At 42.5% G+C, this 26,836-nt stretch overlaps 1 protein-coding gene across 1 annotated transcript; it reads right to left on the bottom strand.

Moving 5' to 3' along the window:
* Nucleotides 1–263: 263 nt before the first annotated feature.
* TAF15 (TATA-box binding protein associated factor 15) lies at nucleotides 264–26,836 on the bottom strand. The gene is made up of 16 exons (XM_066575129.1): nucleotides 26,680–26,836; nucleotides 25,164–25,206; nucleotides 22,958–23,009; nucleotides 22,432–22,525; nucleotides 21,930–22,014; nucleotides 17,858–18,066; nucleotides 13,747–13,864; nucleotides 7,472–7,506; nucleotides 5,626–5,658; nucleotides 5,439–5,545; nucleotides 4,503–4,632; nucleotides 4,242–4,376; nucleotides 3,997–4,084; nucleotides 3,794–3,879; nucleotides 3,380–3,494; nucleotides 264–528 (listed from the first exon to the last, which is right to left on the bottom strand). The coding sequence occupies exons 1-16, from the start codon at nucleotides 26,687–26,689 to the stop codon at nucleotides 489–491; spliced, it is 1,380 nt and encodes a 459-aa protein (XP_066431226.1). The 5' UTR covers nucleotides 26,690–26,836; the 3' UTR covers nucleotides 264–488.

Below are 26,836 nucleotides of genomic sequence, written 5' to 3'. Positions count from 1 at the left end.
CTCTAAGGTTTAAAACAGATGAGTGAAAAACACTCCCAATAGAGCCCTGAGATGTTGTGAACTAATGGAAGCTCAAGTTGTTGTGTTCGCAAACAGTACCACCACCAATCCAGAGAGTTTTGATTGACACACAAACACACCAGCCTCAGATTCCCTGGCATTTTAAATAACAAATCTTATCTGTTGTTCTTGACCTGTAATTTGGGTATAATTGATAATAGAAAGATCTAGGACAATAAAAATAAACAAAAACACAAAACACATAAAAAGAAGTCATTTATTGTATTACAAAAACACTTATTTTGGCAATATTTCGTATCTGTCAAATTGAAGAAATAGGGGCAGAGTTCTGTAATTTAATAAATTTGCAAGAAAACAAAAATACCTCACATTTCTGGGAAAGCACAAAAATCAAATAAGAAACTTGTAACTTAATTCTAAGCACTCTCGATGCAATGTAAAGTAGATGACAAGGAAGGAAGTTTAAGCTAGTAAGGCCTGTTGCGCTGGTCATTTCTAAAGTCATTCCTAAAGGGGGAAAAAAAAAAAAGTGAAATGGTTAGTTGTCTGCATAATAATGTGAAAGCTCTGGTATGTATCCACCTTGGATACTGCAAGTTGTGTAGTTTGACAATGTTTTTCAAGTACCAGAATCACTACCATCACAAGCTAGAAAATAAACTTGCTAGACTGCAGCTAGTATATCTTCCAGAGGAACTGCAGATACATGCTGCTCTGATCTTAAGAATGGGCTTCAACAGCATAGGCTGTCTAAGGAAAAAGAAAAAAAAAACAAAAAACTATTGGCTGTGTATTTAACGCTTTCCAATCCATTTATTTTTTCTCATCCATTCTTCCCCGGCTCCAAATAAATTGGAGCTGGGGAGAATGGATGAGAAAAAAAAAAATACATTTTCCCTGCACCCTCCTGATCTGACAGCGTTCAGGAGGGTGCAGGTGCTCACTGCACTGTGGGGGGAATGCAGAAGTAATACTTCCGCATTCTTCCTCCCGGCCCGGCGATCATGTGACCGCTGGGGTCAGGTGGCACCCAGCGGTCACATGATCGCCGAGCGGAATGCGGAACTACTTCTTCTGCATTCTCCCTTCGGCCTCCCAACTCGGCGTTTACGTGACCGCTGGGGGTCAGGTAACACCGGCGGTCACATGATCGCTGGATTCGATCTACATTACATATCGCTAATTGAGCGCTATGTAGTGTGTAAAGAAGGCAGAAAGGGTTAAAAACCTTGTCTGCCATCTCCTCGGGGGGTCCTTGATGAGGATAAGTGCAGGAGTGCATCTGCACCCGATGTGTCTGATGATCGGGTGCAGATGCACTCCTGTACTGCAGAGTCAGGCCTGTCCCGACATCGGAGCTGTGGAGGGAAATGATGATGTCGGGGCAGGCCCAACATTGGATTGGAAAAGGTTAAATGAACCTGTCAGCTGGAACTTGCTGTTCATACTGCAGGAGGAGCCGAGCAGATTGATGTAGTTTTATGGGGAAAGATTCAGCATAACTTGTTTTTTATTCATTTATATCTCTGAACTGAACAGTCCAGTGGGCGGTCCTATTAGTGATTGCCAGCTACCCTTGTATGTAAAGTCAGACACTCCTGTCAATCACTGATAGAACCGCCCACTGGACCACTCAACTCAGAAGCAGCAGAGATACAAATTAATAAAATACAAGTTAAGGCTCTCACACAAGCGTTTATTTGCTGAATATTGTTTTCTGCGTGCACGAAATATGCAGCACTAACGTTTTGCTCTGCGTATTTAATGCATTCCAAAATCACATGCAGCATGTTCTATTTTCAGTGTTTTAGAAACATTTCATGCAGTAAGACCTCCATTGAAATGAATGGGATGTGTGAAAAATGCAGTAAATACGCAAACGTATGTGGCATTACTGCATTTTTTACGCAGGTAACTATGCCACAGGGAGGGGAAAGGGAAAAAAAAAAAGTGGTGACATTATCAGCTTGATTGCCTGCATTGTTACAATGCAAAGTACGCAGGAAAATGCACACAAAAACGCAGCTCTGCACACAGTAAAAACGCTGCGTAAAAAACTGTGTTTTTACATATGCTTGTGTAAGTGGCCCCAATACTGAATCTTTCCCCATAAAACTACAATCTGCTCGGCTCCTCCTGCTCTATAACATCATGCCTGCAGTTTGGACAGTGTGCCCAAGCGGACAGATTCCCTTTAAAGATAGAATGCCTACAAAACTAAACTACGGGAGTGTTTACATGTATACATTGATCTCCAATTTTATTCAGTCTCAGCATTATCAATGTTATCTGAGGTCTACAAAACTGTCAATTGTTCTGCTGAAAAAAAAAAAGTCTCATCATACCAGCCCAGGATACAAATAAATGTAGCAAACTTAAATTGCCACAGTTTCACAATTTGGATTTCTGCCATGCAGCAAGTGTAGCATATGGTTTCATGTGCCTCAGCTGTCCTTGCTGCATTGCCAAAAACCCCATTCCACATACATGGTAATTTAAATGTAAATCCAGGCGCTGCTCTCCCTGCACAGTTATCAGCCAAGGTGTGTATAATCCTCTACATGAACAGGTGCAAAAAAACAAACAAAAAAAAAAAACAAAAACACTTTATACATCTTCTAATCACCATTATTCTAATGGCTAGAGCTGGTTACCCATACAAGTACAATATGTTTCCACGATTTGCACATTCCCTTCAACAACTCCAAAATGGGGAATAGGAAGGTTTAACATTACAAAGATCAATTGGTTATCAGTCTGAAGTAAAAGTTTTGAAAAAGGTGAGAAAAAGAAGGATTACTGTTAAACTATTTTAGCCAAATGTCTCCGCGCAAGGCATTTGATCCGGGTCTTCTGGCTTGGTGACATCCCGTAAATAGGTCACATTGGCTTCTATTGGAGAAACTCCAGCCCATTTACAGGACACCGTGATCTCCAGAGCTGCTCTAGTCACATGGATAAACATTTGGGTGACCGTTGCAGAGAAAGCAAACAAAGACTGGAGAGGCAGTGGGGGAAGGAACACGTCAGATATAAAATATAGTTACCTCATCACCGCTACCCAACTGTCATAAATGTATTTTTATATCGGAAAACTACTTAAGCCACCATGTATTCAGGCAACTAAAATGCAATAAGACTGTCTAAATGCTGCTGTAATCAGTCAAAACTCTGCCTCCCCCCTCAAATAGTGTTCAATGGCTACAAGTTTTTGCCAGTGCAAAACTGTGGGGCCACTGCAAGCAATGAAGGTTCCGGCCACATGTGGTCACTGCAGCATGAAATCCTAGCGTAACATGATCAGAACGGTCCACCGATGACAAAAGAGGAAAAATAGGTTATTTTAGAAAATATTCACCTGCCACCCATCTTTCCTCCATAGCCTCCTCTGTCACCACCTCTTCCACGTCCTCGATAGCCTCTGTCACCACCATAGCCGCCTCGGTCGCCACCAAAACCACCTCTTCCACGATCTATGAGAACGAAAGATTCAAAGTTTACAAAAATTAGTGTAAGAAGACTCATTACCATATTTCAACTGCTGATCAGAAAATGACAAACAAGGAAAATACAAATACAAACCATGGTGGCATGCTTCACTAAAATGCCAAGACCGATGGCAGTCAGTATATTAGGTTACAGTTACTAGTCAGTGTTATAGCACCGTTTAGCAAAAATATCTGCAAAAACTGTGATAGGACTACAATGCAAATAGTTAGGAAGAATACAACAGCTTAAGTTTTTAAACTTTACTTGAAAAAAAATAACAAACCTCCACTTTGTCTCGAATCTTCAGGTCTGGGTTCACTGCACTGATTACAGGAGTCCCTCCTGGCAAAGTTAACATTTCCACAAGAACTGTAATTCACAAAGATAAAATTGCTTTTAATGCGCAAATAAAAAAAAACACAAAAAAAAACAAAACACAAAAACAAAGAGTCGAACATATTCTTCAATACAACAAAAGGCGCTTACGGATTTGGGCACACCCAGTCTCCACCTTGTGGTCCACCGCTGCCCCCTCTGAAAGAGCCACGGCCTCCAAAGCCACCACCCCTATGACCTAAGGGAAAGAAATATATATATTTTTTACAATTATATTTAAATACAAACTAACAAACTGTAGCTTGTGCTATTAAATTTTAATTTCCATCATATCAATAACTTTTCATAAGTTAAGAGCTCCTAAACTACAGCTTCAGACACTTTCCATTACTTACCACCTCCTCGCCTGCCGCCGCCGCCTCCTCCTCCTCCTCCTCCTCCCCCGCCAGCACCACCACTGCCTCCTTTCATAAATTCGGGCCGCCGAGTAGCAAATGAGACCTTGATGACTTGACCCATAAATTCTTTTCCTTTGTGAAAAATAGAGTAAACCACCTTAGCTGCCATTAACAGGCTGCATGACACAGGTACATGTGAGTATGATATACTTTCTGAACTAAAACATTAGCAAGAGTACTAAAATAAGGTTAGCTTACCATCAAACCAATCAATGGCTGCTTTGGCTGAAGGAGGATCATCAAACGAAACTGTTGCTTCTCCTTTAGACTTGCCAGTTTCCTTGTCGGTGTAGAGATTAATCATTGGCTTTCCAGTCTTCTTATTAATCTACAGAAATAGCAAGTATAACTCAGTGCTCTCCAAAGAGAGCTTTTGACCTTCTTGAAATACTCAGGTTTCTATTGAAAGATTTTCAAAACCTCACAGCATACGACTGAGTTGAACTGGATGGACTGATCTTTGTTCAGCCTTACAGACTAAGCACCTTGAACTTTATAGTGAAATCTTTATTAACCCCTTAAGGGCATGACCTTTTTTTTATCCATAAGGATGCGTTAATTTTTGGGGGATTTTCATCTCCCCTTTTTAAAAGCCTTAATTTTTTTTATTATTCCAGCAACATGGCCATATAAGGGCTTGTTTTTTTATGTGACAAACTGTACTTTTTATTGGTATCATTTTTGGGTACATATACTGTATTGTAAAACTTGTATTAATTTTTGAAGGGGGGCAGGGAGAGAACACAAATTCTGTTGTTTTTTTTTGCTAGTGTTAATTTACCACCCTGCCAGGACATAAACCTATGTCTTGAGGCGTCAAGAGGTTAAAGGGGGCATCTATCTTTGAACTATTGATAACCCATCCTCAGGTACCAGTGCCTGCAATACTAACGCAGGCTGCTGCAGTGTGTATGGCGTTGTCAGCTTCCGGCTCCATACACTGACACAGCAGCCCATCGAACAGCTGATTTGTGGGGGGTCCTGGGTGGAGTTCAATTACTGATGGCTTGGCCTCAGAAAAGGTTATTAATAGTTCAAAAACGTGGACAATTCCTTTAAAAAGGTTCTACGTGTATTGAACTTAATTATGCATAAGTGGATTAACCACTTAAAAAGAAAACAAAACCAACTTACCTTTATAATGCCGATCTGTTTGAAGTAGTCCGCCACTTGATCTGGAGATGCATCTTCACTCAGTCCTTGCACAAAAATGGTGTTATTGTCAGAATTATCCTGATCATCTGTAAAATAAAAGTACAAATATTAAAATGCCAGTCACTTGGTAAATTAGGCCCCATTTCTCTTTTTAAAATATTCTTACCTGATTCAGGTTTATTACCATAATCTCTAGATCCTGAAAGAGTACAAAACAAAATATTGGGAAAATTTAAAAACAAATACAGTTGATATATGGTTCACTTTCTGTGCTGTAACTAAGAACTAAAGCCTCGCAAAAAAGTTGGAAAAGTGACCTGTGACAGTCATAACTTCTACAACTTACAGTATTCCTTCTAAAAACAAGCACTTAAAAGTAGAATACACATTTTGATTTGCACACAAACACTATTCTGCCTGCCACTACATTTTAGTGCTGTGTGGGTAGCTTATAGAGAATCATTGGTTTAAAAATGTATTTATGAAAAAGCGTTTTAGGAGTCTTAAGCCACCCACCTCAATGAACAGAAACCATCATGGGCAACCAAAAAGTGGAATTACAAACTAACCAAAATGATTTGCTTTATAATGAAAAAGTGGTTCTCTAAAGTGGATTGCACAGCCAAGCACAGTAATGATGTCTGTAGGCTACACATACAACTCAAATACTAATTACTACTACCGATAGCCATTACCCATCAAACGCTGAGCTCACAAAAGATTTACCTCAGCTGTCAGTTAGAGCAAATTGTGACCGATTTTATTTTTCTTACAATGCACAAAGAATTACTGTACATGGAATTGATCTTATCCTGAAGAACTGATGGCTTATGAGCCGGTTAGCTTCAGATTTTTTTTTTGTAGCAAGTACAGCACTGTGGTTGTATAATGGTCAAATATGCTATAATAGTTGGGTTACTGAACGCCCGAAAATTTAAAATTTGATATTGCTCTGATTACAAGTTATCCCTTATCTTTCTCCCACCAATCTCAAGAACAGAGGTCTCATGTCAACCTCAATGTGGGGCTACTGCACCCCCACAGTGAGTAGACAAGTGCACCAACGCTTTATTCATTTTCAAAGGGCCTATAGAGCTACTCAAGCGGTAAGCACTTGGGCATTTCTGTCAGCACCATTGAAAAGAATTGAGTGCCAACCATGCATGCACAGCCAGTGCTCCCCCAGATCCTATGACTCCCGCAGTGACAGGGGGATCCCTGTGAGGAGACTGCCATAAATCAGCAAGCTATCAGCTATCCTATGGACAGAGGATAACTTCTAGATCTTGGTACAACCGCTTTAAGGCTGGGTTCACATATGTGTTCAGCATTACTGTTTCCTATTCAGTCATGGGAACGAGAAAACAAAATGCCAGCTGAAAACATGTCCAGCCCCTTACTGAAACAAACTATTACCTATAATGGGATCCATCAGCAGTCATGTTGCCCAGCATTTTCCTTGGACAGAGTAGTGCAGCATGCAGCATTATTTCATCTGGAATTTTGTGCAGTTCTTGCACCAGAGGCTCCGAACAAAGCCTCCAGTGAAGATGTGAACAAAGCCCAACTCAAGTGATCGGACAAAGCATCATGATTTCCACATACAGTATTTTTATTTTTGTGGCATCAACTCCATTCGGGAAGCATCTGTCATTTTAATAGATTAGAAACACAGAAGCAACCACCATGGTATCCGCTCTATAAAGAACACTGTAGAGTGTAGATCTTTATTGTTCAGGGGTGACTTGTCTTAATACAATGAGCAAATTACTTGGCAGGGAGATTTCAGCTGCAGTAGATTAAGTAGAGAAGTAGTGAGAAAAACTTGTGATATTTGAGTGCTGGAAGTGTATCTTCATAGTCCTTACCCTAGAAGCAGTCAGCACACTTGCCTTTTGAATGTATCTTTGCACACAGATATAAGATAGCATTTATTACTGGCCTGAAATAAGCCGAGTCCTGTTCAATGCAACAGGAATTCCACCGAACGGATCTATTTTCTGGGCACTTACCACCAAAATTTTTGAAGCCACCTCGGTCGCCACCGCTGCGGAGGAAAAAGTGGAGACATGATTTTTTTGCCCCCCTTTACCACAAAGGGCTGTTGAACTCAAACCCCAAGCAGCTTTCAAGACGAGTGTAGCTTCCCTTTTACAACCCCATGTACATAGTCTATTTTTTCAGTAACAATCATTGTACCACCTTATTTCTAGAGAGGTTCTGAGATTCACCAATTCTGCTCAATTGCTTGAGCAGCCAAAATGCTTTTATGTTGTAGGATACTTTGAAAGTAGCCGAGATCTCAAACTGTGATTTAGGAGGGTGTACATGCATCGGTCCATATTACTAAGCTTTAGCATTTTCACTGGTCAGAACACTGAGCTAGAAGGGGTTGCACAAAATCATCACAAATATGGCTGCTTTTTTCCCCAGAAACAGCATCAATCTATCCAAGGGTTGCCTTTGGTATCACAGCTCAGCTCCATCAATAATTGCGGTTGAGCAGCAATACCACAGACAACCAGTGTACAGGTGTGGCGCTGTTTCATAAAGAAAGCAGCAATATTTTTCCAATGCTAAACAACCACTACTTGACATATCCAGGAGAATATCCTAAAGGACACATTCACTCAGTTGTTCACAAAATGCTTACCACTTTCTAAACCATTTAAGAGGCTGGTCAGTATTGTATAAGTACGACAAATCACTGTATTATGAAAATCTATGCAACATGAACACCTTGGGGTTCACTTCCTCTCCAATTTTCAAGATTCCCACTTCATGTTGGTGAATGGAACCATTTTTGCTTATATCAGTAGGCAAGGGTGTTTTAACCCTTTCCAATCCACTGTCTGACCTCTGAAGACATTATGATTTATGGCTGTACAGCTCTGATGTTGGAAGACATCTGTCCGGGTTCTCTTACTGTTTATTGCCAGCCTCTCTGCTGTCGGAGCCTATCCAACGTGTCACCTCATGCAGTACTGGCTTTAGCCAGCAGATAGTGCCGTTGTATAACGGCAGAAAAAGAGTAAGCCCCCTAGGAATACCAGGATACAAATTGGATTGGAAAGGGTTAAACCTCAAGTGGAGCATTTCTACAAAACAGACTAACCTACACTCGTGAACTGCAACAAAATGCAGCTTTGATATAACCTAGGTTTGGGCAAACTTCAGGCAACAACTGTATTAAAAATCAATTCACTTACAGTAAGCAGAGATGTGGAAAAAAGTAAACAAAAACTGGAAAACTAGATTGACAGGCTGTATAAATTCTCATGACAAGGCTTAGTGCGGACAATGCAGTGAACCGTGGGCCTAGAACATACTATAGCAGTATGGCCTATGCGTTTCTGGCTCTGGACCCTTCACAATTCATTTTAAAAAGGTAAACAGATTTCCTAGGTACAGAAAACTTATTGTACTTTTATTCAAGCAGTATCCCATTCTGCAGCATTATTGAAGTCACGCCTTGCCCCTCAGCCCGCCTTTTCATCCCATCCCAACTGTAATATGGCTGCATATAGCTGGGTATGTGACCATAATCGTCACTCAGCCTCCGCCATTGTGCGTCGTGCTTTACTATGTAGTAATAAGAAGCCATCTTAATGTTGAACTCAAATTAAGCTGTAGATTTCATAAAGGGCTTTCAGACATGTGAGAATATAAGACTTCTTCCCTGTGCCGGGACATTATAACGTAAAACACTGACGTTAGAGATGGAGAGACCAAATCATGGGAAAAGAAAATGGCAGAATCTGTAAATTTACCAAATTCCTGCTTAATCTGGGTTTACAAGTCCATTGGGCGCTCTCACTCAATGACTGACAATCCTCCTTGAGCGAGCCTAGAGTTGCATCAGTCATGGGATTACATTACTAACCCAGAGAAAGGAGGGAATTAAAGGAATTTACACTGAATACTTCATCTTTTTCTACATAAATCTATAAAGTGAATCTGCCCAGTTCCTCCTGTTCTAGGATGACATGTTCAACCCGATAGGAAAGGTACATTACAGAGCTGCTGGAGCATCCCACTGATTCTGATGGATCAGACTGCATATTTAGTGTGACATTTGCGGTTGTGGGAAGACTGCATGTCTGGCAGTTGCTTATCCTTGTCTTTATGGCAACAGCCATCAAGTATATGAGCAGCTTTACAGAATGTACGCACTGGAGTATTGCTAGAAACACAATTTGCATCTTTTGAAGCTACAATACGAAGTCCAGAACACAGAAGTAGCAAGTTGACAGGTCATTATTCGAGAAACTCAAAACATTAAGGCCTCATGTCCACTAGAAAAATACAATCTGTGCAGAATCTGCCACGGATTTCCACGGCGGATTCGCTTTAAATGGTATTTTTTTTGTATGCAGATAGCAATGTTGCCGATCCGCACGGAATCCGCGGCAGAATGCAGCATGCCGTGTTTTTTCTCCAGCACGTGAAAAAACACAATTCTTTTAAAATGCCATCCGCGGGTGCAAAAATCAATTTAATGGACCGCAGATGGCCAATGATTCCCTATGGGCAAAATCCGCTGCGGAATCCGCAATTCCATTTAGCTAGTGGGCATGAAGCCTAAGGCCTCATGTCCACGGGGAAAATCAGATCCGCTGCAGATTCTCAATGGAGAATCTGCAGCGGGTCCCTCCTGCCCCGCGGACATGAGCGCCGAAAATAGCAATTTAAAAGCATTTACCTATAAGGCGCGGGCGGGGAAGGTCAGCTGTTCCTCACGGCCGGATCTTCATTTTCGGCCGGCGGATGAATTCCTGACGCCGGCGGCACGTCGTCGACGTGCCGCGCGCATGCGCCGGGCACATCCGCCGAGCCGAAGCAAGGGAGATGCGGCCGTGAGGAAGAGCAGAGCTTCGCGGCCCGCTGCGGGTGAGTAAATGCTTTAAATTCCTATTTTAGGTCTCCCGCGGATCCGGACGGCTTCCATAGGCTTCAATAGAAGCCCGCGGGAGCCGTCCCCGCGGGAGACCCGCATGAAAATGGAGCATGGTCCAGATTTTTTCATGCTCCATTTTTTTAAAAATCACTTTTATTGACGATCCGCGGGTATTTATGTACCCGCGGGTGGTCAATGCATCCCTATGGGATGCGGATCCGCATGCGGGAGATCCGCTGCGGATCCTAAATCATATTTTCCCCGTGGACATGAGCCCTAAGGCCTTATGTCCACTAGAAAAATACAATCGGCGCAGAATCTGCCACGGATTTCCACAGCGGATTCCGCGCAGATTTGCTTTAAATGGTATTTTTTTTGTATGCAGATAGCAATGTTGCCGATCCGCACGGAATTCGCGGCAGAATGGAGCATGCCGCGCTTTTTCTCCCGCGCGTGAAAAAACACAATTCTTTTAAAATGCCATCCGTGGGTGCAAAAATCAATTTAATGGACCGCGGATGGCCAATGATTCCCTATGGGCAAAATCCGCTGCGGAATCCGCAATTCCATTTAGCTAGTGGACATGAGGCCTAAGGAGCATATCGTTAAAGTGAATCCATGACCACTCCTGTGGTCTATATTGAAAAACTCCTAATTTTTTTTTATCTTAACACTTTCTACTTGTAGTTTCCCAGTTTTGTACCATTTCTTTTGGACAGGAGTGGCTCTAGTTGCAGTTCTGTCACTTACAACCAAAGCTATTTTTTTGAATCTTGTCTGCATTTAACGGCTGACACCTTCCTTGTTTATACATATCCTAATGATCCGACAAGGGACATTACCCCCACAAAATGTGTTATGCATGGACTTGTAAGGGACCCTGCCAGGTCCCCTAAGTTGTCTGGGCAGAAAAGTCTACTGACATACACCCTGATTTCAGGGGTCTCCCACTTCTACCAATCCATTCAGTGGTTTTGCAAATCTGTAGATAGTCCAAACAAGCTCCTGTCTATTCATATACGCACACTCGCCCAGCCCTCCAGATGTTGGACAGATCTCTCTGTATGCAATGATTTATGGAAGAACACACATAACCTGGAAGCAAAGATGCAATTGCTACAACGGGCAGTCAATAGAAACTTGTGTTAGAGGTAACCTAGTATTGTCTGGACCAGAATACCTGACAAAACAGCGCTTTAAACGACAGGAGAGAAAAAAAAAAAAATAAAAAAAAAAATAGAACGGTCCATAAGATTTTTTTAGATGTTTTAACTTTGCAGCAAGTAGGAGTTTTCTCTCCTCAAAAATGGTGCAAATCGACCATCTCCTCTCTCCATACAATTTCTCACCCCAAAGCTGCAATAAAACTGCACTGCCAAAGTGAGTGGGATAAACCACTGCCAGACACCTCCAGGTGGTGAGCATTTATCCCTGGGCACAAAGTACCCCATCTTAGTCCCTATTCTTGCAAAGGGCTTAGGGTGCTCGCGTGCATAGCGAAACCCATGTCAAAGCACACAGCACAGAGTTCAAACAAAACTCTGCTGACTGCATGTGATCACGGTGGGCACAAGCTATGTGCCCTTCTCATGGCAGGGTGTATATAGACAAGTAAATGCAGCAAAAACTCGCACTCCTAATGGGTGTGTATAATAAGATTACATATTAAAATCCTACAGAACATGCAGCTCAACAGTACATTTTCTTATTGAGAATATTGCTGAGTTTGAGAAGGCTAGAACCTGAAGAACCAGATGAGAAACACTGGGGGGGGGGGGGGGGGGGGGCGTGGACACCAATCCTGGACCAGTGCACTAGAAAAATCAGAGCTGGTGACTGGTGCCAGTCTAACATTCTGGCTGGCTGCAGCCATTCCTTGATGGAGCTTGCTGCATATAGACTCCTTTTTAGCATCCTCTACATTTAGTGTTCGCCACTATATGGATTCACCTATATATGCATTTTCTGACATGTCATAAGAGGTCATGGGATTTGATCTGTGCTGTGATCCCAAGCGCTCTTTTCAATTGCATGTAAATTACAGCTCCATTGCACAGTAGGAAATTTCAAAGAGACTTGAAGATCAAGACATCTTCAGAAATCAAATGGGACACATGGCCAAGGGGTAAAAGCAGTACTTAATCTTAGTAAATGGTAACATGGTCCAGACCTCCACAGTGACATCTTCTGACATGTAAGGAGATGTATAAAAAGGTGAACCTCAACTTTAAGAGCGGTTGCAGTTGAATGTATTGCTGCTCATTTGTAATACGGATGTATTCCAGATAACATTGCAACCATATAAAGATCAAATACTGATATAATTTGCCTCCATACTTGCTGTCATTATCACTTTTTTAAAACGTGGCTATAAAAAGTGAGACCATGTGAATAGATACATGGGTTTAGATTAAACTCTGCATTATGGTCTGCAAAAGACACACCAAATATGGAGTAAAAATCTGTTTTTCCAAAAGCGGCACCGTAGCCCACGGTCCCTCCCAGCTTTTGTTTAGGAATGGCTACCACTTGAGATTGAAGCGGTCACATGCCAATACCGGGAGCTATGAAGCCAGGAGAACGGCACCTGACTGCTGTGGCCTGATTGGCTGCAGCGGTCAAATGATAGCTGCTCTTAAAGACCTGAAGGGCCACAGGGCTGCAGTGGTGGATCACCAAGGGAGAAGATGGGTACCACAGTTTTTATTGTTTTATAGATAAGATTTTTTTTTATATACAAGTTGTCTTTCATCTGGACAACAGTTTTAAGAAACCATCCTTACCCAAGATTTAAAAAAAATGCCCTATGGAAAATGCCCCCATGTTAGGCCAGTTTCATAAGAATTACTACAGGTGCATTTCTACACACGCATTATAGGCAGAAATCCCAGCTCAACCTCAGTCTTAATCACCAAACATCACAAAGACCTAGAAATGTTAGTTTAGGCGACCAACCCCATGGTTGGCCAGGAACTTGCATACGTAAAATTCCCATGCAAGATTGGATTTGGACTGATGTAGTCACCAGCTATTATTGCTCAGAGGGATCACAGACAATCCAGTGAAATCAATGAACAGCCAAATATTCAGGTCCTTCAGAGTGAGACCCCACTTGGCTAATATAAAAGGACTTCAACAAGCTAAAACTTTATGGTCATGGTTATACAAACCTTGTCATGAAAAATTGTTTATAGTGAACAAAATAAAAGCATTATAAAATACATGACCTCTACATACGAGACAGAATGAGTACTGCGTTTAACTCCACAAGTCTGTCACATTTCAGGTCTCTCAGACCATATCATCAGCATGCAGGTTATATCGAATATTAATGAGGAAAAAAAAAAAAACAAAAAAAACTTTATAGTGCATAATAAGTTTTGTACTAACCTCATTCCAGCAGGTTTATCCGAGTCATAGCCACCACGGCCTCTGCCACCGCCAAAACTTTGGGACCCACCATAGCCTCGATCACCACCATGCCTGCTGAAATCTCGACGGTCATCATCTGTATAAAGAAACAATATACGTGAGAAATAAAATGTATTTGCAATATACCAGCCTACATTTAAACACCCCTAGCTTAAAATTTTTAAGGGCCATGTCTCTTTTTTAAATAATCATTTATGTATATCCCGTATTTATAAGTCAGCTACTGTTACCTTGGTTATTTCTTTCTATCTGAAACGCCTGGCCTTTTTCTCCTCAGACATGTGATCTCAATTCTGACCAGCTCGTATTGACTTTGATTTATGTGCTCAGTTTCTAGTCAAATTCTGAGTGTGTGTGATGCTGTTACATGAATCTACCACAGAAACTGCCTTGAGGGGGGAGGGGGGGGGCACACTCCTATTACAGCTGCTGCTGATGACACAGCTCCTGCCACACAATCATACTAGATGAGATCACAGCTCATCCTCCTGACTGTATACTTATGGTTGGTAGCCGATTTAAGTGATTATAACAACTGTTACCCCCAGCAAGCAAAATGGTATAGCCCCAGCTAATGCATTATGGGATAGTAAAAAAAAAAAAAAAAAAGTCTTAAGATGGTGTCTGATAAGCTTCAGACAGGCAGTTGCACTGCAGGGAAGTGACTGCAATACACAAAAATTGAGAAATGTATTTTTTCCCTCTTGGGAGTGTCCCTTGAATCAGTAAGGCATAACTGAGAACTCAGACTCTGTTAAGGAGTTTAAAACATACCTAACTTTTCAGACAACTTATGCTCACTTAACCCTTTCCCGCCCCATGACGTACCGGTACGTCATGGGAGGCGAGTACTTTGCGCAAAATGACGTACCGCTACGTCATCGGGATAGCGCGAGATCATGACTGACCTCGCGCTATCCCGCAGCGGGAGCCGGCTGTCAGTCATAGCCGGCGTCCCGCTGTTAACCCCTTCCCTGCCGTGATCTAAGTAGATCGCGGCAGGGAAAGAGTTCAGAGGGAGCGCGCTCCCTCTGTGTCTCCGGCCGGCTCTCACGATGTCATCGCGAGAGGCCGGCCTGTCACCATGGCAACAGAACACCAGACACTGGCGTCCTGTATTGCCTATGATTGCTGTAGAAGCAATAAGGCATGGCAGAGCAGTAGCTCTGCCATGCTTTATGACAGCGATCATAGGCACAGTGCTGTAAGTCCATCAGAGGGACTCAAATTGTGTAAAAGTAAAAAAACCCTTTATGCTTTTTCTATTAGCATAAAAAAAAAGGTAAAAAATTAATTTAAACCCCACATATTGGGTATATGGACGCGTCCGTAACAACGTGTACAAAAAGTAGAACACGCTTTTTATTTTGTACGGCAAAAAGCGTAAAAAAAAAACGCTACAAAACAAAAAAATGCAATAAAAGTGATCAAAAAAGCCATACAAAATTGTACCAATAAAAACTACAGCTTGTCTCACAAAAAATAAGCCCTTATAGAGCTCCGTACATAGAAAAATAAAAAAGTTACAGGACTGAGTGCAGCTATAGAGAAAAAAAAAAAGCAAAAAAAAAAAAAGCTTTATTGCACAAAAGTGTAAAAACCCCCAAAAAAAGAATTTTGGTATTGTTGTAACCGTACAGACCCGCTGAAAAAATTTTGTGTGTCATGTATGCTGCATGACTAACGTGAAAAAAAAAAAAAAATTTATGTCAGAATTGATGCGTTTTCTCTCCGTTATCATAAAAAAATTAAAGTTTTACGATATAGTCTGTGTACCCAAAAGTGGCACCGATAAAAACTAAAGCTCGCCACGCAAAAAATAAGCCCTTATATGGCCGCGTCGATGGAAAAATAAAAAAGTTATGGCTTTTGAAAAATGGAGATGAAAAAAATACCAAAAATCGCTTGGTCCTCAATGCCAAAATAGGCCATGTCATTAAGGGGTTAATAGCCTATGTGCCTCTCAATTTTGTAATATACATTCATTAAAAATTGTTTTGTAATTTAAGTGTGAAGTGCAGCCCCTCTGCAATCCACCACTTCTCATTTAGCTTCCCTGGAAACTGGCATTAGGACACAGTCTTCGCTGTGGGGAGGGGCTGTCTTCTCAGGCTCACTCATATTGTGTCCACATGGACTGAAAATCTGCGACCACTCTCAGCCTCTCCAGACCTTATATTTACCTAACCAGTTATATGCACTTAAGTTTATGTTGTAGGCAAAGCAGTATATTTATTGTACAGATCCTTATTAGTGGCTTTACTAGGTCTTGTGCGTTTGCAGTGAGCAGGGACCAAGTCAACACTGGAGGAACAGGTAGAGTGAGTAATTTTATTTTTTTTCTTCTTACACCACACCCTAACCTGGGGCAACTGGTTTTCTTTAAATGACCGAAAGCCCCTTTGAAATGTATACAAAAGGTTTTAGCCGTAAAGCAAAAACACACACACACACGATGTATATTACAAAGTGCATTTATATGGCCATACAGAAGTGTTTAACTTCACTTGCTTTTGCGGGACAACCCCTTTAATTTAAAAATAAATGAAACAGTTAAAGGGGTTGTCCGGCCAGAAACATTGCATGTCATTACTTCTGTTTGCCCATTTCCATGCACTTTGTAATATACATTGTGCATGGAAAATGAAGCAAACAGAAGTTTTGGACTTACCTGAAGGGGTGCAGGGGTGTCCCCCCAGGGGAGGCCCCCCCCCCCCCCCGTGCTGCTCCTCCGTCGTCCCTGGTTACGACAAGAATCTGCACTTCTTGTCGGGCAGCAGCAGCTCTCGTCAGCGCAGGAACGAGCCTCTTCTCATCCGCGCATATACGCTCTCCTTGTGTGCAAGGGGGGGGGGGGGGGGGGGGGGGGGGGGGGATGGAAGAGCGAGGAGCAGGAACTGAGCTCCCGCCCCCTCTCTGCCTTCTCTCCACCCCCCCCCCCTGCACTATTTTCAATGAGGAGGTGGTACGGGGGCGGAGCTAATTCAGCCGACTTAGCCCCGCCCCACATCTCATTGAAAAAAGTGCAGGGGGGGCGGAGAGGAGGCAGAGAGGGGGGCGGGAGCCCAGTTCCTGCTCCTCGCTATTCCATCCCCCCCCCCCCCTGCACACAAGGAGATTGTACATCGGTCCCGGCTGCAGAGAGAACTGCGCATGCGCGGATAAGAGGCTCGTTCCCGCGCCGACGAGAGCTGTTGCGGCCCGACAAGAAGAAGAGAAGATTCATGTAATAACGAGGGACGTCGGAGGAGCAACACGGGGGGGGGTGGGGGGGGGGGGGGTGGTCATCCCTTCAGGTAAGTCCAAAACTTCTGTTTGCTTCATTTTCCATGCACAACGTATATTACAAAGTGCATGGAAATGGGCAAACAGAAGTAATGACATGCAATGTTTCTGGCCGGACAACCCCTTTAAGCACATGCTATTTCCTTGTGTCAAATCCAGCAAAATGACAGCCAGAAACCAAATGAACCCTATTATAGTCATTGGGGTCCGCTAGGCATCGATTGGTTCTGTCATGCAAGTTCCATTCAGCCAGGGGTTGCCGTTTACCTGCTCCTCAAATACAGCAGGAAAATGGAAATACCTAGCACTGATGTGAACAAGCCCTTAAACAATTCATAAACATTTAAGAATTTTCTATAGTAGCAGCTCTTGGAAATGTGAAAGACTTAAAATGAATTTTGAAACAAACAGAACAAGTGATGATACTGAAGGTTGTCTTCTCGAAGGGTTTGTGCCAAGCTATAACGCTAACCACAGGACAAATAGCAATCATTAGTAGGGGTCCAACCACTGGGATCCCCCACTGATCCCAAGAATTGGAGGGGTGGGGTGTTGTGTTCTGGCAACCTGTTTATTGAATGCAGCAGAAATGTGCAATTTCCGCTCCTTTTATGTGGGGGTCCTTTGGGACTCCCATCCTCCAAATTGATGCGGGTCCCAGCAGTCAGACCCCAACTGGTTGTAAAGTTATTCCCCATCCTGTAATTAGGGAAAAATTTTATATCTTGGCACAACCCCTTTAGATGCAATACCCAACATTTGAATGCGTGATAATATACATCACCTTGAGAGGAATGGCTAAAGCCCTCTTTCCGGTAGGACTGAGTCTGTCCACCATAACCAGACGATTCATAGGATGGTTGATTTTGATGCTGCCCAAAACCCGACCGTGGCTTTTGCTCAAAGTCTGGCTGCTGTTCATAGGGTTCTTGAGGCTGCTGATAAGACGGTCTGCTATTAGCAGACTGGTTTTCATATGATGAACCTCTGCTGCTGTATTGGGAAATTGACATTTTTCAAAAGCAAAATTCATACAAAGTACAATTACTGCAATAAAAAAAAAAAAAAGCTTCTCTTCACAAGGAACATTTTTTTTCGCATAGGAGAAGCTACATGTTTAATTCCAAGATCCCAAATACTCCAATGGGTCAGAAAAAGCTAAACAATGGAATTTCTTAAAAGATTACATTGAGGGCACCGTCTCTAGATAATCAGAAATTTCTTGAATACCTCCAGCGTAAATGAAGCTAATCTAAAATGAAAACCAAAGCACCTTTGCAATCGACCCAAAATAAGAATTTTTATAAAGTTTACTGTTTACAGCCCTTTTACAGGCATGTGTCTGCAGAGTAACAACCAAATTCTGTTCAGTGTCATTCTGCAGCCATACTGTCTTCCATTACCCCCTTTATGATCAAGCACATGTGGTAGGCTAGCAAGGAGAGTACAGACAAGAGTGGATATTACTGCAGGAACAGGCTGTACAGGATTTGCTTGCTTATTATAGAGGGAAAGTCTGCGTTGTGAGCTGTAGAAACAAAACAGGAGGAAAAATAAAGTTTCTGTAGAAGTGTACATAGCCTACAAAGTTAACACAAAGAAAGCCAATTCTAGTCAGAGTTCCATTAACCCCTTGAGTGGCGGGTTTCTTACCACCCTGTCGTGCCCACCAGGGCAGGTTTTTTAAATGGTCTAATCATTTAATTTCAACTAATTTTGCAGTTGTGTTCCAAGAGCCATAACTTTTTCATTTTTCCATTGACCAGGCGATATGAGGGCTTGTTTTTTGCGGGACAAGTTGTACTTTTTGATGGCATTATTTTTGGGTATATGTAATGTATTGCATCATTTTTGTAAAAAAATTTGTAGGGAGATTGGGGAAAAAAAGAAATCCTGCCATTTGTTTTTTGGATTTGATTTTTACGGCGTTCAGTATGCAGAATAAATAACATGATTACATTATTCTCGGAGTCAGCACGATTCCGGCGATACCGAGTTTATACAGTTTTTTTATGTTTTGCTATTTTTGTACATTTAAAACATTTTCTTTCTTAAAAGGTTTGCTTTTGTGTCGCCACATTCCAAGAGCTGTATTAATTTTATTTTTCCATTGCCAGAGCTCTGGAAGGGCTTGTTTTTTGTAGGATGAACTCTAGTCTTTATTTATCCAATTTTATGGAACATGTAAAATTTTGATCCATTTTTTCTAGTGGCAAGATAAAAAAAAAATGCCAGAATTACAGAATTTGTTAATTTCTATTTTTCACTGCATTCTCTGAGCAGTATAAATAATATACTAAAGTAATTCTACAGGCCGGTACGATTATGCCAATACCAAATTGTAATAGTTTTTTGGTTTTTTTTTTAAAGTGTGAAAAAGTAATAAAAGTTGATTCACCCTCCTTTTGCCATATCTATAATAAAAAAAATCTAGATCATAAAAAAAAACATATTTGGTATTGCTGCGTCCGTAAAAGTCCGATCTATTAAAGTAGCACATTTACCCCGCACAGTAAATGTAGTCCGAAAAAAATAAATAAACAGCACAAATGCACTTTGTCACCACGTCTCCCAGAAATAAAATGCAATAAGAAGCGAACAAAAAGTCGTATGTATTCTGAATTAGCACTAAAGTAAACTACAGTACATCTCGCAAAAAATTAGCCCTTGCTCAAGTAAGTCGATGGAAAAATAAAAAGGTTATTGCACGCAGAAGATGCAGCAGAAATTTTTAAAAATTTAATGTCTGAAAAAAATTACAAATACTACAACAAAAATAAAAATCTACACAATTTTGGTATCGTAGTAATCGCACTGACCCATAGAATGAAGTTATCATGTCGTTTTTGTTGCAGTTTGTGTGCTGTAGAAACACGACGCACTGAAAGATGGTGGAATGTCATTTCTCTTTCATTTTACTCTACATAGAATTCTGTAAAAGTTTTTCAGTACAATTTATGTTACTTTAAATAGCACCATTGAAAAATACAACTCGCCCCGCAAAAAACAAGCCCTCATACAGCGACGTCAATGGATAAATAAAGGAGTTATGATTTTTTAAACGGGGGTGGGGGGGGGGGGGGGGGGGAGTGGGGAAAAAAAAGAAAAAGGGGGTCGTGTCATTAAGGGGTTAAATAATGTACTACCTTCCTTCTGTGTCACTATGACGCAGGGATACCACATGTGTAATTTTATTTTTAATTTTTTTTTTTTTTTTTACAAAGTAAAGGGAGACAAGTGTTTATTTTATTTTATTAATTTTTTTACTTTTTTTGTCCCTTTAGGGGACTTCCACAGAGACCCATCAGGACCCCCTGATCACATTCAGGGGTTCTGATGGTGGCAGCCCTTTACATGCTTCAGTCACAGATTGCAGCATGTAAAGGGTTAACACAGCAGAGACCAGAGGTTCTCTCTGATCTCTGCTGTAAAAGTTGGTGCCTGGCTGTCCTCTGACAGCCAAGCACCAGCTCTCCCTGCCACAGAGACCATCGACTTGCTTCTGACAAGCCGATGGTCTCTATGGCAACCTGTATACAAACCAGTGCAGGGATTTGAATTCAGAGCGGGAGATTGCCGACAGATCGGCAACATGTCCCAGCTTCTGTTTTCTGGTTCTCTGTGGGTCTGTGCAGGCAGAGCACAATGCCATAGCTTGTGGCATTGTGCTGTGCAGCTCCCATAGTGATATATAGCCTGGAAGATTTCCGGGCTATGTCGCTATGGGCAGTGGAGTCACAATCCAGGTGCGCACTACAGGTGCGGGTCAGAAACACCATCTTTTCTCCTTAGAGAGAGCATCTAGAAGGTTACTGAAGACTTACAAGGGCATTCATGTTCCTCTGGATAATATGCAAATAAGCAAAATGGAACAATACAGCTGCAGCACCACCGATTGGAAGGCGGCATTCCTGCAAGTCAATCTTAGACCCTTTATACAAGCCTTGAAACAATGACCCACTCACCTTCTAGGTGCTCTCCCTAGGGAGATAAAAAAAAAAAAAAAAAAAATTTGCGTTCCAGACCCACACAACAAGCCTCTCGGCAGCCAAACCAGAGACCTACTGCACACTGATGAGGGCCAAACATGCCGAAACGACTGTTTATGTATGGCTTCTGGCTTGGCTTTCAATTCGCAGTCATTGTTACAAGGCTTGTATAAAGAGTCCAACATTGAATTGCAGGAATGCTGCCAATAGGTGGTGCTGCAGAGGTATTGTTCGATCTCCCAAATGTACAGGTAAGGGTAACAGCAGCCTGAATTCTGATAGATTGTATTTTCACTTTGAACACAGTTTGCATTCAAATCTTTTTTGTAAGTTGTTACCAATCTTGGCATCAAATCTGGAAGTACTAAAGGAGCTGTACCAAAACAGACTTATCAGCTATCCATGGGATAGCTTTATTAATCTTCAATGGGACTGCCAGAGAAAGTCAAACACTTGTCACTCTGCTATTTCAGTCAGCTCAACTGAAGAGGGATGGAGTGGTGTGACCGCCGCTTTATGCAATCTTCACATCATTCAGGGGGACGCAGGACTGCTGTCTTCAGGGTTGGTGGGAGTCTAATCGCCCAGACACCTTTGTATTTTTTTTCTCTTTTAATCAATGCATTTTTGAAATGAAAACATTTGTTTTCATTAAAAATGTCTGATGGTTTGATTTCTGCAACAAGTTTGCCATGTGTAAACACAACACACCCTTAAGGACTGGGGTAACATGCCTAATTGCTGAGTGCACACAGACTGTTACAGGACAGGGATCATGCACTTTTAAGGACAAAATCGGCTGTCAAAATTTCGGAGTCTTAAAAATTATGTAGTACAAAATTAGTTTAAAATAATTAAAGCTCTTACCCTCCTATTGATGATTCAGAAGTCTGTCCATAACTACCATATGACTGCTGAGCTTCATAGGGTGCAGGAGTAGACTGTCCATAAGCTGAAAACACCCAATAGGTTTAGAACAGACGTTACTTGGTTAAAAGAAAATATATGAGTAACACCACAATGTATATTAGTCACAATACAGACTATCCTGCGTGATGCTATTTTCATGGATAATTTAACGTGATTGGACTCAAAGGCGGTTATATAATTGTACACTAACAAGGTTTTAGAAAAATGGATTTCCTTTATTATGTTCATAACTGTTTCAAAAGAAAATTGTATGTTGTTTTTCACCTTCAATAAAACAACGAAACAAAAAACGAACTACTGCACAGATCCGCACAGCAGTCATATATATGAGTAGTCAGGGTGATTGACACTATCTTATGCTGCTCTCCAGAGGACTGCAAGAAGATGGTGACATTCCATACAATAAATAGTACATAATAGATGCAGTTTGGTACAATACCTGGCTGACTCTGACCATAGCTGGGATTGTACCCTCCATAAGATTGCTGCCCATATGCTGACGCCTCTGGTGCTTGTCCATAGCCAGAATAATCCTGAGTACAGAATGCATTTAGTTAGATCTCAAAACATCACAAAAACACACAAGACGGGACTGCGGCATCAGAGCACACTCGTGACGATGAGAGAACAATGTTCCATCTCTGGATCTCTAGTTTCATAGGGACGGATGTATGCCATGTTTGATGATGGCCTAAGAGTACAGTACATGCGAGTTGGGTTTTACCATACCTTATGCACATGCTGCAGAAAGAAATGAGGTCGATTTAAGGTTACATGGATTTCAAATCTATTGCAAATTTCTTTTGTATCTTCCTTAAATTCCATGCACAACGCAAATTCCACCATAAAGCATGTTTTACAGACTATTTTCAGACTATTTGTTGAACTACAGCACGCACCAAAGGCCACAGTTTAGAGCCGGCATGGATGACATTAGCATACTTAAGTTACATTTACCCACATACCTGTGAAGTTGGTGCAGCAGTCTGACCTGCTGGATTCGCATATGCAGTATAGCTGTAAAAACATACAGAATGTATGAAGAAAGTTTATAACAACCAATTACACTTCCATTAAAAAATGGCATGCTAGCAGTTAAACTTTGGTATTGTTCTTAATCCCTTCTTGACTACATGCATGCCTTGTAATAGCCAGCAACTGTGGGGTGTTTGAAACAGCTGACACCCACCAGCAGTGGCCACAGCCTGAGCTGGCTCCAACTGCAGTTAACTACTTATGGGCCATTCACACAGGACAATTAGCGCACAAAATCCATTTAAACAAAAATTTTAGCGATAACGTGAAGGGATAATGCAAAAAAAAAAAAAAACACAACCACTATTCAGTCGCAGTTCATTATCGCTGGATTTCAGTCAGCATAAAAACTATCGCTGGTTTTTCATTCTGTGTAGAAACGCTCACCACATCACATACACGGTAAAACTCTGAGCGAGAAGCCAGTGATCCAGCAAAGATCTCTGGCTGTGTAAACCCTCTGCATGCGCACCGGCGACCACTGACTACTTCAGCAGTCATGTCAGCACTCGTGTAATCGTTACCCGACTGTCATCCCGTGTAAAAGGGCCATTAGATACTATACTCAAACAATCACAATTTCAAGCACCCTAGTTGCAGTAAACTTAAAAAAAGTTTTAAGAAAATTAGCAAATACTATTTCAAGTAAAAGATTAAATTAAACAAAAAAAAAAACCCACTACATTCCTGTAAAAAAACAAAAGCAAAACATATAATTGGTACCGCCACGTCCATAAAAGTCCAGACTATTAAAATATCACATTAGTTATCTCACACTGTATATTCTGTAAGGGTATGGCCCCCTGCACACGGATGGAAATTCCGTGGCGGAATTTCCCCCAGAATTTCCACCTGTGCGCACCTGCATAGAACTGCATTACAAAATGCAATCATATGCAGACAGCTGTGATTTGTTCGTGTAAGGACACACGCGGAAAACAAATCGCAGCATGCTCTATTTCTGTGCAGGTCTTGCAGAGGCCCGCACAGAAATGTCACTCCCGACACACAAACTCCGCTCTGCGGATGCGCCGGCAGCTCACAGAGCAGAGCAGACGCGGAAGAAGGTGAGCCGCACTGCAGGGGAGCGGGTCGGATCCCACTGTGAGAATTCTCACAGCGGGATCTGAACCAGCAGTCTGAAGGCGGCCAAAAAAACCAAACGTGTAGGTTTTTTGTCACCCAGTCTCCAAGAAAACAAATTAATAGACGTAAGTATCCCAAAGTGGTACCGTTAAAAACTATAGCTTGTCCGCATAAAAAAAAAAAAAACAAGCTCTCACACAGCAGAATTCAGGCGGAAAAAGGAAAAAAAGAAGTTATGGGTCTTTATTTCTTTGAGGGTCATGTCGACAGAAAGCCCCCCCTTCAAAGAAATATAATTTTTTTAAAGTAGTAATCTATAAATAAAAACTATAAATGGTATCATAATCTTACTGACCTGCAGAATGATGTGAACATGTCATTTTTACTGCAAGAACACTGTAAAAATGATGCAATGCCGCCCCCCCCCCCCCCCATTTTTATTACATTGAAAAAATGCAGCCCTAACGCAATTTTCAGCAGACATGGATATTTGAAAACCGTAGCCATCGGCTGTAAAAGGCGTAAGGTTTTGAGAGTCTTTTTGTGGGAAATCAAAATGCGCATAAAAAAAGAAAAAAAAGGAAGAAAATGCAGTAGAAATATGTAGAAGCGCTATTTAAACACGTGGAAACCTATTAAAGCAACAGGCAAAGGGGAGGCCTGAGAAAATCTGATCTGCTGTATTCGACTCTATATAGCTGATCCTTGAGGTTACAGGCAAGGATCTGAGTCGCCATGCTGTAGCCTCCCACCTGTCCCAGCACAGCGGAGGGGGGACAGTGCCAAGTGTCCGCCCCTTCATGTCAGCAATGTGTAGAGGGCTTCAGCACCCAGACCCCAACACTTGAACCATCGCTATGTCACATCAGAAGTTCTCTCAAACTGGATGTAGGCTTCAGGATTTTACCTGCGTCCAAGACCCCCTTTACTAGTCATGTGCAACTTTAGCCAATGTGGAAGGTTACCTACAAATGCTCATTAGCTACTATTTACTACAGTGCTTTGAATCAAAGCAGCTGCCTGTCATAGCTGTCCCACAGTAACACATACCTTGGTTGATTTTGTCCTCCGTAAGTGCCGAAATTGCCAGGATCTAAAAACAGGAGAAAAAAAATGAAAATCACTGAATTTCTTACACTTTAACCTAAGGGGATGGCATTATCAACTTTTTAAAGCGCACCTACATATTCATTCTTCCACCCAATCTGATCATCTGCTGCAATGCCCCTGCACCCTGGGCAGGACAGTTACTGTGACAACCGTGCCACGCCCCAGAGAATCATGCTGGGGTCCAATTCCACTTAATTGCACTAACACCTAACAGTTGCCATAGTAACTGCACTGTCCTTCACACCGGAGGATAAGAGGTAGGTACGCTTAAAGCAAATACTAAAATATTTATTGGAGCATCAGATATGATTCTAGAGGTTTCCATCGCTGCTGACCGCGGTTACAACAGGAATAATCCTCTATACAAGGCAGCTGGGAGCATGGAAACAGCCAAAGCGGGCATAGAGGTGACGGGGTTATGGAAACAGCATGGCAGTGAGCTACACCGTTTCTGTAAGCTCTGGAAACAGTGCGGTTTGCTGTTCTGTACCTCCCAATCACATGGAAGTCAGAGCGACGCACAGCCAGCTCATCTGTTTCTGCAATCCCGACCATCACATACAGCCGGCCCACTCCAATCACAGAGGAGCAATATCCTTCTGCGAATGGAGACCGAGCGGCCGGAGATCTTTGCCAGCCACCCGCCTCCATTCAGAGTAAACAGGCAGTGGTCGTAGACCAACAAGCACCTGCTCACACCGGACAATCAGTGGTGGATTTTTATGCCGGCGCAAACTAAATGACAAATAAGTGAAGGAACCATCAGCCGTCGTCCAGTCGCCGACTGCATTTACACGGGAGTGCCTATCGATCAAGGTAAAGGAGTCCAGACTGTATGACCCTTAGCTTTAGTCAAGCTGGATGAATTCAATGGCCGTTTAAGTGAACGGGGCGCAACGTTCCCCGGGGCCGGACCTCCACATAGGCCTGTCCGCAGTGCAGCCCCCATTCTACATTTCCAGGGGCCATACAAGTTAAACGTTCTTTAACACGGTCTAAGCTGAGCGCCAATCCCAGCACTCATTTAAATAGCCTTGGCACCGGCTGAATGAGGGGCGAACAGTCATGAACCACAGACCAATGGCCGCTGACACAACTGGATGCGCTGCTGGCAGGTTTTGCGTACAGATTGGCGCTCACTGCACACATTTGCAGCGGACAGCCATAAGGGATGATTGTGCGGCAGTCACCCTCCCTAGAGGCCTTCAGCCATTAGAGGTGGCCATGTGCTCACAGCCCTGCACGCCAGGAGGGGGGGCGCTGGTACAGCAGGTGAGCGCACACCATACAAGACGTGTGCAGCCTCCGTGACACCAGTGCTCTGCGCCAGGGCTGCTCTACTGCCGCACGAGGCCCCGGCACCGCCCGACCCTGCGCACACTGCTGCGTCACTCCCAACCACAAGGCCGAGGACCACTGGTGGAGCCGAAGCACTGGGCCGGCACCCGCTGCCTACCTGAAGACATGATGGCGGCGATATGGAGGACACTGAGGAGCAGCACAACACCAGCACTCGGCTCCGATAATCACGTCACGCTGGAGAACGTAAGAGCGGCGCGAAACGAGCGTGCGTCCCACGTGAGGAGACCGCGCCGCACGTACAGGAAGGAAAC

This window comes from Eleutherodactylus coqui, chromosome 1, assembly GCF_035609145.1.
Source record: "Eleutherodactylus coqui strain aEleCoq1 chromosome 1, aEleCoq1.hap1, whole genome shotgun sequence".
Taxonomy (NCBI): domain Eukaryota; kingdom Metazoa; phylum Chordata; class Amphibia; order Anura; family Eleutherodactylidae; genus Eleutherodactylus; species Eleutherodactylus coqui.
The sequence above is the reverse complement of the archived record's forward strand: the minus strand, read 5'-3'. Positions and strand labels throughout refer to the sequence as shown.